Genomic DNA, 18,789 nt, shown 5'->3' with positions numbered 1-18,789 from the left:
CAATATTTGACCACCATCACCATGAAAAAATTTAAATCTAATTTCCTGCATTTCAATTTGTGCCCGTTGCCTCTCATCCTGTCAATGGACACCCCTGGGAACAGTATAGATTTGTTGCACTCGGTCCCATCATCCAGGTCATTAATGAAAATGTTAAGCAGTATCGGCATTATATTTTCACATAGAAAACTCATAATGCAGAGAACCTGCACCTTTTTAACATCAGTGAAAATTCAAGGTATGTCCTTAGATAACCCATGCTGGCACATTACCAAGGTAGCAGAGGCAGGAGGGAATCAGATCTAGGGAAGTTTCTGGGAGAGACAGAACAGGCTACAGGGAGATCAGAAGCTAGCAGTTACCAAGAAAGAGAGGTCTGGAATAAACTTTTACCCACACTGCCTAGAAACATACATAACCTTCACCGCTGCTGAATCACAGGGGGGTGTGGGGTTGGCTGGTTTGGTTTTTTACAGATAACCAACCCCTGAAATACTCCATTCTGGCTGGTGCTGGAAATTTGGCATACCATGTTTTAAGAAAAATATGCACAAATTTAAGGTAATCCTAAAGAGAGCAAGAAGAAATAGAAGTATAGAAAGATTGCTGAGAGGAAAAGTTGGAAAAAGAATGTTGAAAAAAAGAAAACTAAACAGTCTTCCAGTGTGCTAACATTCATTACAAAAAGGATGCAAAGGATGAAATTGGCTTAATTTGCAGACAGAAAGATTTAGGTTAGATGGTAGGGGGAAAAAAACGCATGAATATAAGGCTAGCTTTGTACTTGAGGCTACCGAGAAAGTTTAGACAGGTCAGACAAACATTTCTAACAACAATCCTGCCTCCAAGCAGAACAACAAGCTAGGGGAAACTCATGAGAACCTTTCTCTGCCTTTTATGACAGTAAATTTCAAAGGCTGCTCTACCCATTCACAAGGTTTCAGAAAGGTTTACAGGATTAAACATTTAAGAGTTAATAAAACACATTATCAATTCTACACTCTTTCTTTGTTTTTTCCCATCCAAATAGTAATTGTTTGTGAGAGGGCTGACACTAAAAAGCAACTGCCAGGGTTCATGCAAGTTCAATTCCCATCTGATCATTTTAATGATGCTTGGTGAGAATCTCTTTTTGTGGAATTAACCTCAGCTCTTTGTTTCCTTTAGTTATTTGAATCTGCATCCAAAACCCGTAAGCACAGCTATATGTCCCCAAATGAAAGCAGAGATTGAAATAAAATTCAGATTGATAAAGATTCTTAGAACAAGCCTGTAATATTTTCATGTATTTATCTGAACATCTGTCCTTCCCCCTTATAGAAGGGTTGGGTTACAGCTCCAAATACTCTTGCATGACGGTACAAGAGCCCAAGGTGCAGAAGTGCAAACGAGCAACAAGCTTGGTGGTGTAGCCTAACCCAAAGATCTCTTCAAGCAGTAATAGGCACATGTTTGCTGCACTGTCCTTGAAGTGCAGTAATTCTTGGGCAACAGACAGGAAAAAAGGGAGAAATGGATTTTGAACAAAGAGAAAAGTGCACCAATGAGGAAGGAGTAGCAGAACTGCAAAAAAGCTGAAGGCAAATAGGTAGGGTCACATGGAACTTAGGGCTTTATATAGCCCACAAACCACTTCAGGGAGTCCTGAGAACTCTGAGTGATTCAGAGCACTCTGGTGGTGCCTGAACATTTGGCAGCTGCTGGAGAACCTCACAGCCAGCACCCTCATTTGGTCCCCATCAGGAACTGGAAGGACTATGGACTGGAGTTTCAAGCAGAACTTGTGGTTTAGTTTCCTCCAGAAAAGCTACCTAGGTTGCTCAGGGTAGGTAGGGGCAATCAAGTGATTTTCTTCAAAATTGCACTGCTCCAAAACCCAAATCACTCATCTAGACAAAGCCTAGCTCAACCTAATCTGCACTAAGGTGGTCCTCTTTTCTGTCTTCCCCACAGCTCCATGCTCCTGCCCTATCTCCAGCTGTTAGGGAGCAGCTGCTCCCTAAGGAACAGGACCCTGCAGCAGGTCATGGTAACACAGCCAGCAGGAAGTAGCCTCACCAATATCTGAGCAAGGCAAGCCCAAAGATGGTAGTCAGGTTCAAGAGTCCAGGTCATCAGGCAAGCCTACAATGATGAGGCAGGTCCAAGATCAGGCTGAAAAGTCAAGCTGCAGATCAGGGTTATATCCAGTGACTGTTGCTAGAGTCATACACAGTTCAGTGATTGCTAGTCAGGTCCAGAGCAATATGGAAGGCCCAGGGAGTAGTGCAAGTCTAAGAGTATAGCTCAAAAAAGGTTTGAAGGCCCTGGGCTGAACTTAAATGGGGCTCTTGGGCCCACAGGCAGCAGGTGTCCATGGACGTTCCGGGTGAGATTCGTCAAGGCCATTAAGGCCTATCAGCACACTCAGGGCCCTGACAGTTGCAGACAGGTAAGGAAATTTAGGGGAGAATGTGGAACTGCTCAGACCAGACTTCCATCAGCCACAGAGCTGCACTTGAAGAAGTCATGTAACTAGGCAGTAACAGATGAAAAAGGACCCATCAAAAAGTGCGCATGCTTTGATGGAAAAATATGACCTCATCTTTCAAGAGCACTCTCCTCAAAGTTTTTGTCTACCAGCATGCATGAGGAAAAATAAACCTCTCTAGATTGAAGGCTAAAGGTAACCCTTAAGCCATTTTATCTAGTCTTCAGTCTCATTCTGAAATCTTTAAACAGCACAAAAACCATAAGCATCATCTGACATCTGATGCCTGAGTGACTTCAGCTCGTATCATTGGAACAGTCAGTACTCATTTTGTTGGGTATGTGACTTTGTAGGTCATATACAAGGTAGTATTAGACTTTGCACGTGTGTTTGCAGCATGGAAGAGCATTTTCCAGACTCACCACTCGAGCAATTTCCAAATGAAGTCTGTAAATGAAATATCCATTTTGCAGCCCTCTCCCATAAGTAGCTCCTTTCTTTGCTGAGAAGTGCTGTGACTTGTTTGGGTCTGCGTAAGACACTAAAGCGGTTGCTCATAAATCATCTTTTCGACTGTGCTGACAAAAATCCTCTACCTCCATGACCTGCCATTGCCTATCTATAACCCCATCCCATAAGTAGTAGTAGTCATACACCTATTAAGAAAAACACATTCTGGGGAGAAAAGAGCCGTCACGTGAAACAGAGGTAAGAACTATGCTTGTACAGGAAAGCTCAGCTTCTGGTGAATAAGCCATGAGGTGGAAAAAAAGGTCATGCAGACGCTTGCATTGCATGAAGTTTTACTAGTCCCCAACGCCCAGTCAAGCTGCACACCCTGTTGGGAGGGACAGGTCTGGGTGACCATGCAATTGTTTCAAATGTTCAATTATGGCAAGAAGCACTAAAGCCCTTTCCACATCTTCAGCAAGATTGGTGCAAGAAAGGGCCAAATTTTGCTTCTAGCTGTGTCTACCAATATTTTTAAGAGAGATAATTATCGGTAGATACAATTGGGAATTGCCTACTTATACTAGAAGAACATTGCTGTTTCAGGAATATGCATAGTGCTTTTGGACATAAGGGCAAGGGGTGAGATTTATCATATGAACTTTGTGTCTGCTAGGAGCCTTGTCATTCCAGTTGTCCTATATTACTGAAGTGCACTGAGTGCAGGGTTTTGCTGGAACAACAGAAAATGCAGGTGAGGATGAATGTCACATCTCCGAGTCATGCAGATGCTAAAGCTTTTTCATGTGATTTCTGCCCCTCCTGATGAGGGCCGAATTTGACACCTTGTCCTCAAGTTCTTGTTCTACGAAGTCTAAGATGGAAACAGAAAATAAGTGGCTTGTTACTTCCTCTCAACGTCTGTGGGACTGTGGTGCCAGCAAAACTGATGCAAAAGGAAACCATTTTCATGAGTTGTTAAAACAGCAGAAGCTTGTTTTGCTTTGGCTGCAACATCCTTCTGACTCCCACGCAGGAAGCATTCATGCAATATTCCACATAGGCAGAATATGTCCAGTTCCTAGAAGTCCAAATACAAGAAACTGTAGCCCATTTTAGAAACGACACTGATCTTGGATTATAAAAGTGAAAGGTAGTTTGCTTTCACGTGTAACCTTGGACTACAGTTCCGGTTCTTTTCTAGTCTTTGTCTCTAGACTTCTAAACGATGTTTTGCAAAACACATCCTTCCAGTGTGTGCCTCACCTGTAAAACAAGGCTAATGACCAACGGGTGAAAGACTAGGCGTTATTGTTAGGTCATGGACAACCTCCTACACATAATAAGGGTACCTCTGAAGGGGGAAATTTGTTATTACTGGTTTCTAAGTGCACCTAGGTAAATTTTACTATGAGAAAAATAGCCACTATTCCTGTTCTTTTGCACCAAAGCAAACGAGTCAAGTGGCTTATGAAACTGGCCACATCACTGAGTCAGAGAGGGCATATTGCATATTCACAAGAGCTTAAGATTGTTTTATTTACACTTTCATTGCTACGGGCTGTGAAATGGAACAGAATTCTGTTTACCAAATGCTCTTCCTGGTGCAATAAGTTAGAGGGTTTCTCAATTAACACATGGAGCTTATGTATAAAAGACAAGAGGTTAAGCAACACTGCAGTGCCCAATGGACCATCTGGTGAACATTAGGATTGTCAATAAATCACGAAAGCACCAGTTCATCAAGAAAATTCCATTTCAAACCACTGACAAAAAAAAAGGATGGGAAAAAACTCACAAAATTGGTATTTTCATCTTTTATAAAAACAGGAGCATTAAATAATTTTAATCTAATTTCAATTGTTTTATTGGTTCTCTTCTGATGACCACATGACTTCACATACTGAATGTTTAGCCCTTTGTCTTGCACACAAAAGCATTACGAAATAACTTGGTGCATCATCACAGGAGAAGCTCATCTCTTTCCTCTCAGTCTTTCTCCTCACCATGAGTGATAACGTAACAGAGGTTCTTATAGTCAAGATTACCAGAGACATCTGGAGGGAATGCAGCAAACATCTGCTTGATCTGCCAAGCAAACAGGAGATAAGTGTTACAAACGTAGGACTGTGTGACAGCAACATGTACTGCTTTGCATTTTCAACCCAGTTCAGCTCCCTTCTGCCTTGATCCATTAACCACTGCAGAAAATTTTTCCTTAACTTCAGTGAAATTGAAATAGGAATTAGGACAGAACTAGTTAATACAGTCCTGATAGAATCCCAGCAAATTCCTTGTCAAAAGGAGCTCTCCCTGAAATCCAGGTAAGCCCTGACCAAAAAATGTTCTACAGTCCACACTACAGTATGTTCTTGCCACAAAGCAACTTCACTCCATCTCCTCTTATGAAAATAAAGTCCCTCTAAATTCCTCCCAGAAGGAGCAATGTTCAATCTCTCTGAATCCATGTTCAGTCTCTCTCAAACCACAAAGTCAGTACCTCATTTCAGAACTCATTTCAGATTTCAAACAAAATAACTCTCACAGAAATGGAAACCAGATCACAGTCCCCACCCAAACCCACTTGAACTCTAGTAAATTCAATGCCCAGCTCACCATAGGAAAGAACAGCAAGAGATAGGCCACGCTTACACTTGGATGGAAGTCCAAAGAATCTGTTTGACTTTGATTTAGCCATGGAGCTACTCAGAAGAGATGCTTTGGATTGTTCCTAGTTGCTAGAGCTGGCATCAGCCTTCTTTTAGCCTGGATTTCAGCTGAATTCATGCATTTAAAGAGGGGCAAATATTTGGAGAAAGATTCCTATTTGAATAAAGAAGGTCCTTACCTCTTCTTGACTGAACCGGTCTGCCTGTGTCATAAGCATTTCTTTGATGCTGTTCAAATAAAATGAAATAACCTGATTAAAGAGTGATAATGGCACATGACAATTCAGATGGCAAGATCCCTCCTGAAGTTGCATGAAAGAAAATCTGTGTGACCGCATAAATTAGAGCAGTTAATCCTTACATGATATTGTAAGAGATTTTCTGTGGGCACCCATCAGTGTCAATGCCTCGCTCTGCCAACTTATTTTGCTTTTGTGAAATTTTATAGAAGTTTAAAATTGTTTAAGATTATTACTCTAATTGAAATACAGCAATTTTGTATGCTTATATTAACCTGAAATGGTAGGTTTTCTCACTTGCTGTTTAAAGTTTGGATCACTTAACAATACCAAAAGAGAGAATATTTTTTGTAAAATCTGAGGATGAGAGGAACAGAGCATGAAATGAGAAAGAGGACTTGAAAGAGAACTCCAACAGCTATTCCGAATCATCATCTGAGAATCCCTTTATTTGCATGCAGTCATTCCCAGAGGAGACTGTGAAACTGCATGAGACCTGTTGTATTTCACGGTATAATGTCTTGATCTGGAGTTACAGCACTGTAACAAGGAGCTTATCCCACACACGATCTGCATCCTATGCAATTACATCAAAGAGAATATTTTTGGGACTGACTCTCAGCTGATTTACTCTCTGTTTTCAAACCCATTGTGGGAAGTCAGTTGAGCATGTAATTTTTTTACCTAAGTTTATAGGTGAATAGAAAAGCCAGAAAGAATGATTACTCTTTCTAGTCTAACCCCTTTAGATAAAATGTCTTTATATTTCACCCAGTTATTCATGTGCTGAAGGCAGTACATGCACAATGTGCTAGAACATCTACCAGTATGAACTCAGTTATATCACATAAACATGCCTTTCACTTGCACTAATAACTTCCCTTTCCTGTAGAAGAATTCCTATATTAACCTCAAAGAGTTTGCATTCACACTGTAGAGGCAGAGTGTCACCTTTTGTTACTACCTAAGGTATTTATACATCATGAGGATTTTTTCTAGATCAGTAAGACTATAAACCTGTGATAACAGATGAGTGGTCTGTCGTACAAAAACAAAAGCTGAAACAAGTATAGAAATCTATTTTAGTTTGTAGATTTGAAAAAAGGCTGCTTTTTAAAAGAATTTGTGGGGAGAGCAATAGCTTTTCTAGAAACAGCCCTTTCTCCTTTTTAAAGTGAATATTTATTTCTGCCTTTTAGAGTGAATATTTAAAACTAACCATTTATAATAGAAATCATGCCTGCACAGGAACACTTCCATATGAGCAAAATTCACCTCCTGTGGATGCCGATGTTCAGGCAAAACAGTAAAGCTTCCCTTTCTGCTCCCATACACCATGCATCGCGAGTGAAAAGAGTTACACAGATAAAAGTGTAGTTTTGATGGCAAAGCTACAACTGTACTTCCTCGTATCTCTGACACACAAATTTTTTTTTCCATTAAAAGGCTACAACAAAGACATATCTCAATTTGCATAGGAGGCATATACACTTCTGAATCCCTTTCTTGTTGATGTGAAGTGCTCATTTGGAAGGACAGACAGGGAAAACTGAAAAAGAGGTTTCTGGGTAATGAATAAGGATCTTGCCAGAAGGACAAGAGTGAAAATATCCATGCAATTTTTGGGAAATACTCTGAAGTCACAGACAGTGCTTAAGCTATTGTATATATTTTCCCTGCATTACTTTACCATTTACTTAGCAAACCCTTTCTTCATCTCCTTCTCTCATACTGCTGCTTCTGGTTTGTTATCAGGCCATGTGACTGCATTTTTGAAGTGGAATTCTCAAATGATCAGTGGGTGCAAGAGTAGAGAGATCATTCTCATCAGCATAAATTGATTATTGGATATATGTGCGCTGGGGCAAATGGCATTAGCAAATGTAAATAGGAAGTGTGATACAGGAAGGAGCTTGGTGAATAGAAGGAAGCATTTACAGCAATTTTGTCAGAAGTTGCAAATAAACTTCATCACAAACAGGACCGAATTAAAGAGAGATCTGGGCACTACATGTCTTCTATTCACATGCTTAAAGTATTTAGGGGAAAAGAAAAGATCAAATATCTAATTATAATCTTCTGATGCACAGCCCAGTAGGCTCTGGCACACTCATAAGGAAGAAGGACTGAGTTAAGGATCTATGCACATTTTCCATTATTTATTTTATAGGGAAACGAACACTCACAATTTCCAAAGCTGGAGACTCTGCACTTCTTTGTTCATTTGCCTTGACATAGGAGTCTAAATATTATCTCTTGTCCTGGCTGACATCAATTCCTTCTACAGTTACAAATACTTTGTTGCATTCTTATGTTTTCAAAATCTTTTTTAAAAATATCTGTGAAATCCCTGGGACATTTTGGTTTTCCACTGGGTTTGCCCTTTCTACAGTGCTCTCTTGGAGGAAACCAGGTGAGTTTAAACGAGCAGTGCTCTACAACTCTGATAAGAAAACACCACCAGCTCAGCCAATCTAATCTCCAAAGGTCCAGAATGCATGTAAACTCCCTGGGTCCATTTTCATATGTTACAAATCTGCAAAGTTTTGTTGGCATCAGCATTAGCCACAGTTGATGTTGGCCTGACTCACTTTGTCCAACGAATGGCATTTAGGACTGAATCATCTAACCTTTCCAAATGCTATGCCAGTTTACACCAGCTGAGAACCTGACCTAAAGCATTTTCTCTTTTTGACATCATGCTATAGGAAGGATTTTATGTGTGGTATAATGATGCAGACAAACAAAGTCTGTCATTGAATTTGGAAGTAAGTTATAAACTCCTGGAAAGGTTAGAAGGCTCCATCCCAGCTACCATCAGATGGACTGAGTGAGTCATTTCCAGACTAGAGGTGAAAACACGCAGAGGGAAGAGGCATAAAAATTCTCAGAAGGATGTTAACTCCATGAACATAAAAAGAAATTCTGATTAAAAGGTCAACATGGCTGGTTTTGGAGACAAACATTCCAGGACTTTTTAATATGGAGAAATATTATTTATTAACATTAACTGTCATATTGAAATGGCTGTATGAGCCAACATAAAAATTATTTCAAAACCTTCAAATGTCTAAATTTTGGAAGCATATGAATAGAAGTTAAACCTCAAAGACATTCACGGAATTGATTTAATGGTTTGTTCTGTAATGATCAACATTACCCTCGGGTCTAATAAGTAAACATTATGCTCTGTTGTGGTGATGAATGAAAACAATTGTCTAATGTTAGCAGTGCAGTGGGGGTGGGGACAAGGTTGACCTTTTCCATCAAGGAAAAATAAAAGTATTTCTCTCTCATCTTCATTTTGGAGTGTGATACTGCATTCCTAATTTGCCCCAAACTCCAACTGGCTTCCAGCATCCAAGGAATGTAGAACCGGACACAGGGTGGCAAGCTGCAGGTTTTGTATGCAGTATATTGTTACAGATAGTGGTGGGAAATAGAACATTTCATGGGTTTTGTATTATCAGAAGGTTGTATTTCATGGTTATGATTTCACTACTGTGTGATCTGGCCTATTTGGCAACAGGCTACATTTTATTCTGATCGTTTGAGTCAATTCTGATTTATTTCTCTGACTGTTTTCCCAAGCTGTTTGGACAATGTTAACCCCAAAACAATCAGGACGACTGTTAACCCTCTGTTCCTTCTGATTGTTTGCTACATCCACTTGTTGTGTTTTACTTAATTTGGAAGTTCTTTAGTGAAAAGACTGTCTCTTTGCTTTTATTTTGCATATTGCTTACCATAATAGGACTCTCATACCCACTGGAGTGCTGTTGTAGAAAAGCATATTGGTAATTGAAGGAAATACCGTACAAAAATTTTGTATTTTCAACTAACTTCCATGAGACATCCACAGTTGCAGATAATTTCATGGAAAACTCCACCTTAGAGGTTCTGGTACGAGGTTTAGTTTTCATTTACCTTATCACAACGTTAGCAGAATGAACTGATGCAAAGACAATTTTGTAACTCATGGTTCCCTAATAAGTTTCCTATACATATTATGCTTTATAAAATCTACCTGAAATGGCTGCTGCAGTAAATGTATAGACCCCGAATTCAGGAAGGCATTTAAACATATGCATAAATCTAAGAACATAAAGCATTTCACTGGAGCCATAGGTCAGACCTCCTCATCCACTGCTCTGATTTGATATGAGTTCTCTCATTTACCTGAAGGCCTGCTTACGCTGTTCTGGCAGCGCAATGAGGATATACCTTCGTGCAATTAGCACTTAAAGTCCTTTTACCTTGCTTTGTTGGTGTAACAGGTTATGAATACAAATTAGGTCCTGCCTCCTTATTTAAAAAATAGCCATATTGACAATAATTGCCATATTGTTAATAGTATCATTTGGTTTGGCTCTCACCATATCTAGTGGAATTTTACAGAAAATTATTGTCTAGAAGCAGAAGGCTCAAATGGTAAACACATAACAAGGAAAATGTCCTCACTAAAACCATGTCCCAGAGTTAATTAAATTGATCACTTTTTTTTAAAAGACGACTAGCTTTCCCATTTTAGTCAAGCACTCTGAGAATTAGGGACCAGACATTCATTTTAATTTTACATATGGAGTTAATCTACAAAGAGTCATGTGTTGATTTATATCCAGGCCTTCAAAAAAGGCTATCTAATGGCCTACATGTGATTATATTTCCGTTGCCTCTTGCAATGTCTGAAGACAATAACATCTCTTTTTGGTATACAAATACATTCCTGTAATAGTCCAGCCTTTTAACTCTGGCTTACAAAGCTAAATGTTTCTCTACCTGACAGTTCCTCTGTCTCTTAAAATACTGTGAAAAATACAGCTTTTAAGCAGTACTTTAAACTTGTGCAATTGTTATTATTAATATTATTATTATTATTTTTAAAGGATTTGAAATAAACTTACTAGTCTGCCTTTATGTGGCCTTTTCCTTCTGGGTCGAAAATCTTAAAAGCGTTCAGAATGGTTTCTTCTGGGTCCGTGCCTAAAATTAATGAAATATAATTCAGAAGCCTGGATGTATTTTTATAGCTACCGAATACTTGCTAAGTAATTGCATTCACTTGAAAACAGTGCAAAATGAAGAATTCTGCAGTTGTAGTTTTGAAGACAAAGGTTCCTTAAGTTGGCAGCATTTGTCATGTCAGATAAACAATAGAGGTGAATAGTTCAATGCTCAGAAGCTTAAAAATAATAACTCATATCTATTCTATGTCTGCAGGAGAGAAAACTTCCAGGAACTGGTCTCCAATATCAGTACCCAGAGGATTAGTGGCTTTCAGAAATGAAAATACAACAAACTGTTTTGCTCACTGGCTTCCTTTAATCTTGTACTGTACATTCCTTGTAAAAACACTTTCTGATGTTACTTGTTCTTCACGATATAGAGAAGAGGTTATTTCCCTCACTAAAGGAAATGGAGCTCATCATAGAATCAGAATGTCAATGGAATGCAATGGAAGCGGGATGATCAATGTGAAATGGTGATTTGCACTTATGTTCTGTAGTGCGCTTCCACTTAAGTATCTCTTCATTAAGTGTTACTTATAGAAACAGGATGGTTTAAAGCAGTACACTATGGCTGCAAGATTTTGCTTCTGCTCTTAGCTGGGCCACAGACTTTTGGTATGACTTTAATTTCCCTGCTCCTCTGTTCCCAGCAGTAAAATGATAGTAATACTCTTCCACCCTTTATCTGTCCCATCTATTTAGACTAGAAAAAAATTGGGTCAGGGACTAGCTTTCACAGTGCCTTAATCTTGGCTGGGGTTTCTGACTAGTCTGTAACACTGTAGATTCTGAGTATACTCACAGTCAGTTTCAACCCACACCAAAGGATACCTGTTTCTGACTGTTCCCCAGTATTTAAAAATATTATGGTAGTGTATACAATACAAATCATTATTTATAACTGTAGAAAACCAAATTTACAAGCAAGTAGACTGTCCCATGGGCAAATGAGGCTACTTGGGATGCTGAAATGTTGAAAGTGTGATTAAAAATGGGTAGTAACATGAAGAATTGCAGTTTCAATTTGGCAAAGATAAAAACAGAAGAGAACCCAGTCAAGGTTCCCTGCTCTAATGACTACATACACTCCTGATGCCTTCTTAGTTTTCTTCATTTAAAAGGTTTCACAAGGATTAGTAGTAGTATATTAGTGGATATAACAGTGAATAAACCTGAGGCTATATGGCCTCCCTCTTGTCACGCACTGGGCGTGTATAATTTTTTGCCAAGCTGTAGGCAAGGTATTCAAACTGTGATTAATATATGATCAATACAAGGAGCATTGGTATTTAATGAGTGTTTTGATTGTCCCATGAAGAGAAACGTCTTCCAAGCTCCGAGGAAAGGTCTGCATTTTAAGTAGTCACCACTGTGTGGGGGATTTTTTTCCCTTACTGTGTTTTACATTTTCTACTCTGTCATATCCTTGGACTTTGGCTTTGAAGAGAAGCAATGCAGCAGGCATTCTTTATTGATTAGCTGGTAAATAAAGTGGTTTCTTTGATGTGCGGCATCTCTGTTTTCTGTACAAATTGTATTATTCTGACTCCCTGTAGAAACAGCTCCATGTGGTTGGCATTAACATAAACCAAGTTTTGTTAGCTGTTCATCTGGCATCATAATCTCAATATACAAAGCTAAAGCTCGTCCCAAAAATCCCAGCTTCCCTTTTATGACAGAAATCAATTATAGCACAACAAATTTTACTTAGAAAGCACCTTTCACCAAATTCTCTGAGTGGTAGTTAGCTAATAAAGAGTGTTGCAAAATTGCCATATCCACTTCCTCTAGCCCTTTCTCCCTTTCTAATTGCACTACAAAGGCTCTTCATCCCAATTAGTTTTGATTGGGAATGTGCAGTCTTTTGGCTCTGCTTCCTTCGCATGACAAACCCAACCAGAAGGGCATGACAAGCACAGCTGTGATTTTCCCTACACCAAATGGAAATTAAAAAAACCTCCTCCTCTGCTAGTAGCCAACAGGAAACCTGCAGACAAGAGGGGTATGCTTTACCATTCACCTTCCTGTGCTGGCTCTGGTTTTAGGCCACACAATTGGCAGGGTCAGACTCTTTGCCAGCTTCAGCCATCGTAAGACACAAGAGGGAAGAGGGGAAAGGAGGAAGAGCTCACTTCCATGCTCTGTGTGATCATAAGCATCACAAATAGAGAGGAATGGGTAGCAGGACACCCCACAAGAAACAGTCACATATCCCTGAAGGAAGGTTATGAAGAAGGGCACTACCTACTCTGCAAAATGACATCTGGAATGTAAGGGTGGAGGCACACTGTGATCAAGACAGATTGATGTCTGAGTAGTAAAATTCCCTCCTCAGTGTCAGTCTACAGTTTTCTCCCTCATCTCTTACACTTCCCAGACATGCTGTTTTACTTAGCAATAGTGTAGTTCTTTGAGGACTAGCTACATTAATTCTTTCTTTCAGATCTATTTTCTATTCCAAGCATAGAAAGCCCTTCACTGAAACTGTGCTCAGCAATAAAGAAGCCAGAGTCCAGCAGCAATACAATAAATGTTTTTAAGAAGATGGGATCATATTTTTCCATTTTTCTGTTCATTAATTATTTTAACAAACTTCTGGAATGTGCTTGGCTAAAGCCAACCTTACTTGGAAGGTCAAGGCTTTCACCTATCTCTAATGCATGTAGGAAGATGACTAGAGGTTTCTCTTGGCCTCACGCTCCCTCACTTGCAGTTTCTAGCTATTAACAGTATAAGAGATGCAACTAGATTACTAGCTCCCACAACAAATTTAGTACCCACATTTTCTGAACTCCCTCCAGTGATCCCTGTATATTCTATGGCAATGGGCAAAATCCCTCTCCCTTATTATTGTAAATCCACTGAGATTAAATTATTGCAATTTATCCACTCCATTAAGAGTTGTTCAGTGAAATCTTCATCCAATGGCAAAGTCACTATCGACCTCAAGTGAAACCAAGGCTGGGCCACTGGGTTACAACCAATACAGAAAATGAGGAAAGGCCAGGTTGCTCCTTCATGCCTGATAATAACTGCAAGGATGAATCAGAGGTCATGTTTGCATAATGAGCCAAAGGAGTGCAGAAAGTTTTTTTGCAGAAATACTGAAAATACTTTAAAACCAGCTAACACTGGGAGTGATACCACCACAGCATGAGCAACAGACTTCAGCCCAGGAACCTACTGACGCTGAATAACTCATCTGCACTGTGCTCCAGGCTGCTGTGATTTCATTACCTTCTGGACCTCGACTTACCACTTTCATGTTAGCTTATGTAAGCTGAAATCACACCTTTGAATTGTCCTCTGGACCGTCCCTTAGCCTTTTCATACTTCAGCCCTGTCTGCAAAAATGGAGATCACTCCTTGCCTTTAAGCATTGTTCTGTGGATACATTATTATAATTTGCAAGGTGCTGAGATATTTCAGTGCTGAGGATATTTGACAGATACCTCTCCAACCCCCCAAAGGTACTTACCTTTCAGCTTTTCCCCAAACATAGTGAGGAAGACAGTGAAGTTAATAGGACCTGGCGCCTCCTTCACCATGTCTTCAAGCTCTTCATTCTTGACATTCAGACGACCTGCAGCAGAGATCATTTTTCATAATAAATCACAAATTGTGTTTCAAAAAACGATTCCCATTCATCTCCTCCCACTGGGGAGCTCAGGGCTCTGTGCAACTTTGCTAATAACATGGTAGAACACAACTCCAGAATACCCCAGTGTAAAACAAATTGGCAGAGCTGGCTCTAAGATCAAAGGGTGACTGAAGGAGTAAGAAGGATAAATAATACAGACGTGGCCAGCAGTGGACGAAAGAAGGGGCACTTCCAAATAAACTGGTTTTGGTTTTTGTTTTTTTTTACCTCAGGTGAAATACCAGCCCCAGTAATATTAATATAGCAGAGTTCAAAGTAACTGAAGTGAATCCAAAGTCTCAGTCTTTGCCCTCCTGTCTATTGAGATGCCTTTCTGAGTAGAGGGCAGATGGATAAGTTGAGTAGTCATATCCCTTCCCTATCCTTGTGCAGTCCTATCAATGAGAATTTAGACCCTGGCAACCCTGCTCAAATTGAGTGGTAATTTGCTGTGACTGTACTTTGTAAGCATTGAAGGGCTTCACTGAACAGGAAAGATACCAGAACTTGGCCTTAGGATATAAATATTTCAGGGTAACAGTAGCTACAGGCCAAAGTTTGCAAACCTCGTTGTCACAATAAAGAGTTCAGGAGCTTCTGCTCTTTGCACTGACTCTACTGGCGTCTGATTCCACCCCAGGGAGCACTAAAGATTCTTATCAAACACTTTTTAATAAGATCCAGATGGCAAAAGCCCAAATGCCTACATCACTGTTCAAGCCTCAAATGTTGCAACAAGGTTACAACTCCAGGTTTGGGATCATGAGCATTTTGATTTTTCCTTTCCTTGGGAAGATTTGCTTTAATCTGCTTGATATTACCAGGATTGTGATGCGCATGGAATGGACAATACCTAATCTCATGACATGCGCATTCCACCCCACATGAATGCACAGCAGCACAGAACCTCACATGAAGTCCTCCTACTTTTGTGTGGGCAGAGGGGCAGTTAGTCCATGACAACGACATTAATTGGTAGATATCGCATGGCTTCTAGATGAAAAAGGTGCAGCCTGTGAAGCCTGGATTCAGAGGCTAATCAGAAATGCCTGGCATGGACTCCTGCTTGGGTGGGCTTTTTATGAAATAGTTTTAGGGGAGGGATCGGTGCCTTTGGAGAGCTGCCAGCTGCACAGCTCTCTTGCACCCGCCAGTGAGTCCCAGAGAGACCTTCATTTCGCTTCTGAAAGAGGCTGCTCAGGAGACTTTCCAGCTGGAGCTATATAGTAAGATAGCAACTGCCATAAAAGAGGAAGATCAAACTGAACAGGTTTCCTTTTGCCTCCTGCCTCATTACTTCCCCCACTGCAATTCCAATACAAACTTTTCTTATGTGCTTGAAATTTAAACTGCATTTCTTTAAAGTGTTTAATTATTACTACCAGTTTACCTAGAGCAGCAAATGTGTCTCTCAAGTCTGCTTTGTCAATAAAGCCGTCCCTGTTCTGATCCATGATGGTAAAAGCCTATTGGAAGAAAAAGGAAAATTTATTGCCATTGCCATGTTGCACTGGACAGTGCTACAATCACACATACCAGTCCATGGGGGTATTATATTCATGCAGTAAAAAAGAATATTTAACTTCCTTTGATTCATCCACATCATGCCACATCATTGCACTTTCCTCACTTTCAACACATTACTGTATCTTGGCAAGGGGCTTTATTAAACCCACCCAAATTTCTTCTTACTAAATTAATGCTCAGTGCAGCGTGTAGCTGGGCTGAAGCCAATGCTGGCAGCTCCAGCCATTCAGGCCTTAACCCAGAAAAGTTTGAATTAGGGAGGCTTTGGTTAAGGAAGATTTAGTCAGTAGTTACTCTGTGTGTTTTGTACCTTTCCCATTCCTCATTCCTTTGTGCAGCTATCATATTCTGTAAGACATTGAATTACTGTAGATATCTCTGTGCTATCAAGCTAAAGTCTGGGCCTTAAAATGATCCATCATACAGAGGTAGATGAATTTTCAAAAGTACAGAGAAATGTAGCTTTCATAGTATTATTTATTCAAAGTTTGTTTCCCTTTCCAGCAAATTGTATCCTTCAGACTGTACTCTCTGCTCTCACTGACCTTGATGTGTTGACCTTAAATACTTCGTATCAGGCAAAATTTAACTTTTGATAGGAAAAAACCAGTTATTTTTCTATTTTCAGCCAACTCAGAATTTATGTATTCTAACCATTATTTACCAAGCCAGCTAACTGTTTATCTATCTATTTACCTATTTGCGTGTCAGTCTATTCACTGTCATCACACTTTTAATGTTTCATTGATTTTGAAAGATTTTAATGACCTGAAATTCCCCTGGTGATACTATGGGGATTATTAGTGGAACCAGGCATGTCTCTGGAGCTGGTTATCTGTCTGACATGCACATCAATATGATAGTGTATCTTTACAATGACCAGGAATTATTCTTACTTCAGTATTATTATGAAAGACAAAGGTCTCCTGAGAATACAGCTAGTCCATTGCAGCTACAGTAACTTGCAGAGTTTTAAATTCTACTGCCCTACAGGGTCCACTTCTTTCCATGATCATATTATATCAACATACCTTCATGTAGTTTTACCTCCACTTTCTTACAAAGCCCCACTGCTCACATTCCAGTTTGCCCATGTGATTACTTGCAGCATGCATGTTCATAACCCTTCGTTTACCTGCCAAACCATCACCTTATAAAAAATTAAGCCCCACTCTTTAGAGTTGCTTTCCCTCCTTTTGGCGGGGCTTGCTTTAAACGGTGATCCCCACAATTTGGAAGCAAAACAGAAGAAAATAAGAAGAGCAAAGCAGAGCCCAGCAAGTTCACAGGAAGAGCGTTCGGTATGTATTGTAATGGGTGAACTTAAAATAACGTAGTAACAGCAATGCTGAAGCATTTTCTGGTGAGCTGGTTCAAATCTCTAGATAAAAATGTTCTGATCAAAACCAGCTTTTCAGAAATACTTGTCCCAAGCATGCAGCTTTTAGACACAACATGGTCTTAGTTTTCACTGGACCACTCCACTGCCTCATGCTTTCGCCATTATTCTGCCACCATCCTCCTGGAAATGCTCCTACTATTATCTTCTTTAGAACAGATCAAATACAGCATTCTGACCAGTTTTTCTGGGGGTTTTTTTGGTACGTCTTCAAACAGTAGTCCTTGGAGAAAAGAAAAATGGAGGTTCATAGGATATGGAGGAAACTGTGGGGAAAAGGTTAGTGGTTTCAAATCGTTTACCTAGGCCTTATTCACAATCCTTTGCAATGGTTTTTAGTCTCATTCACCACTGAGCTTTACTGGTGGGAATCCTCATGAAAACTAAAGTTGAAAGCCATAGGCACAAAATGAAACAGTAGCTATTTATCACATTGGAAATTGCTTTGGAGATGGCGATTAGCAAAAAATGGGGGGAAAAAAGAATAATTAAAATTACAAACCAATGCAAAATGCGATGGCCTCACAGACATTCTAGAATGTCCACTCAGAAAACGAGCATAATCTCATCAGACAAATCCTCTGTCTGTAATATGCGTCAGCTTTTATGCCAGCCCATTAGATTTACCTTCTCACAGGTAACTGGACAAAGATTCACAAGGCATGGTAATACCAAATTCTTCAGGAGCTAAAAGATGCTTACTTACTCTCAACATGTTGTTTTGTTTTGCTGGCATTTATGGAGAAAGTCAGCTGAGGGCTTCTTGGTATTTTTGGTTTTAGTTTGTGGGCAGTATTAGAAGGGCACAGAAAAATATTTTCTATTGCTGTTGTGGAACAGTCTACTAGTTAAAGCCCTGGTTCAATAAGGCATCTCTATTCAGGATAATTCTTGAGCACGTAAGACTATTCTTATTTAAAATACCACTTAACTTTTATAAATATGTGCTCAAATGTTTTCCTGAATCGGGGCTAAAGTGGATGAGATGATAACTTTCCTTTATTTTGGGGCAGAGGTTTGGGGGCTTTTCAAATAAGTCTAGAGCTTGAAACAGGAGAGTGAGGGAAGGACAGAAAGAAGGAAGGAAAGAAAGAAGGAAAGAAAGAATGAAGGGAAGAACAAACGAACACACAAGGAAAATGACATACCAGCCAAAACCACAGAGATGATTCAGAAAACAACTGTGTGTTCTATTAAAGCAGATGGAGAATTGAATAAGGATTACAAACAAAACCTATGTTATTCATTAGCAATGACAGGAGACTACAGAGAACAGCAGAATTGTGACCAACCTCTTTGAACTCCTGGATCTGGGTTTGTTCAAACATAGAGAATACATTGGAACCACCTTCTATCTTCTTCTTTGCCTTTTTTGGAGCCTGTAAT

The 18,789-nt window shown here is 39.7% G+C and overlaps 1 protein-coding gene across 1 annotated transcript; it reads right to left on the bottom strand.

The window, feature by feature from the left end:
- Positions 1-4,909: 4,909 nt before the first annotated feature.
- Positions 4,910-18,782, bottom strand: MYL10 (myosin light chain 10; the record flags this gene model as incomplete). Its single annotated transcript, XM_082008703.1, has 6 exons — positions 18,696-18,782; positions 15,868-15,943; positions 14,316-14,420; positions 10,733-10,811; positions 5,769-5,817; positions 4,910-5,008 (listed from the first exon to the last, which is right to left on the bottom strand). The coding sequence occupies exons 1-6, from the start codon at positions 18,729-18,731 to the stop codon at positions 4,910-4,912; spliced, it is 444 nt and encodes a 147-aa protein (XP_081864829.1). The 5' UTR covers positions 18,732-18,782.
- Positions 18,783-18,789: the final 7 nt, after the last annotated feature.

Source organism: Phaethon aethereus (genome assembly GCF_964289735.1).
Source record: "Phaethon aethereus genome assembly, chromosome: 19".
Lineage (NCBI taxonomy): Eukaryota > Metazoa > Chordata > Aves > Phaethontiformes > Phaethontidae > Phaethon > Phaethon aethereus.
The sequence above is the reverse complement of the archived record's forward strand: the minus strand, read 5'-3'. Positions and strand labels throughout refer to the sequence as shown.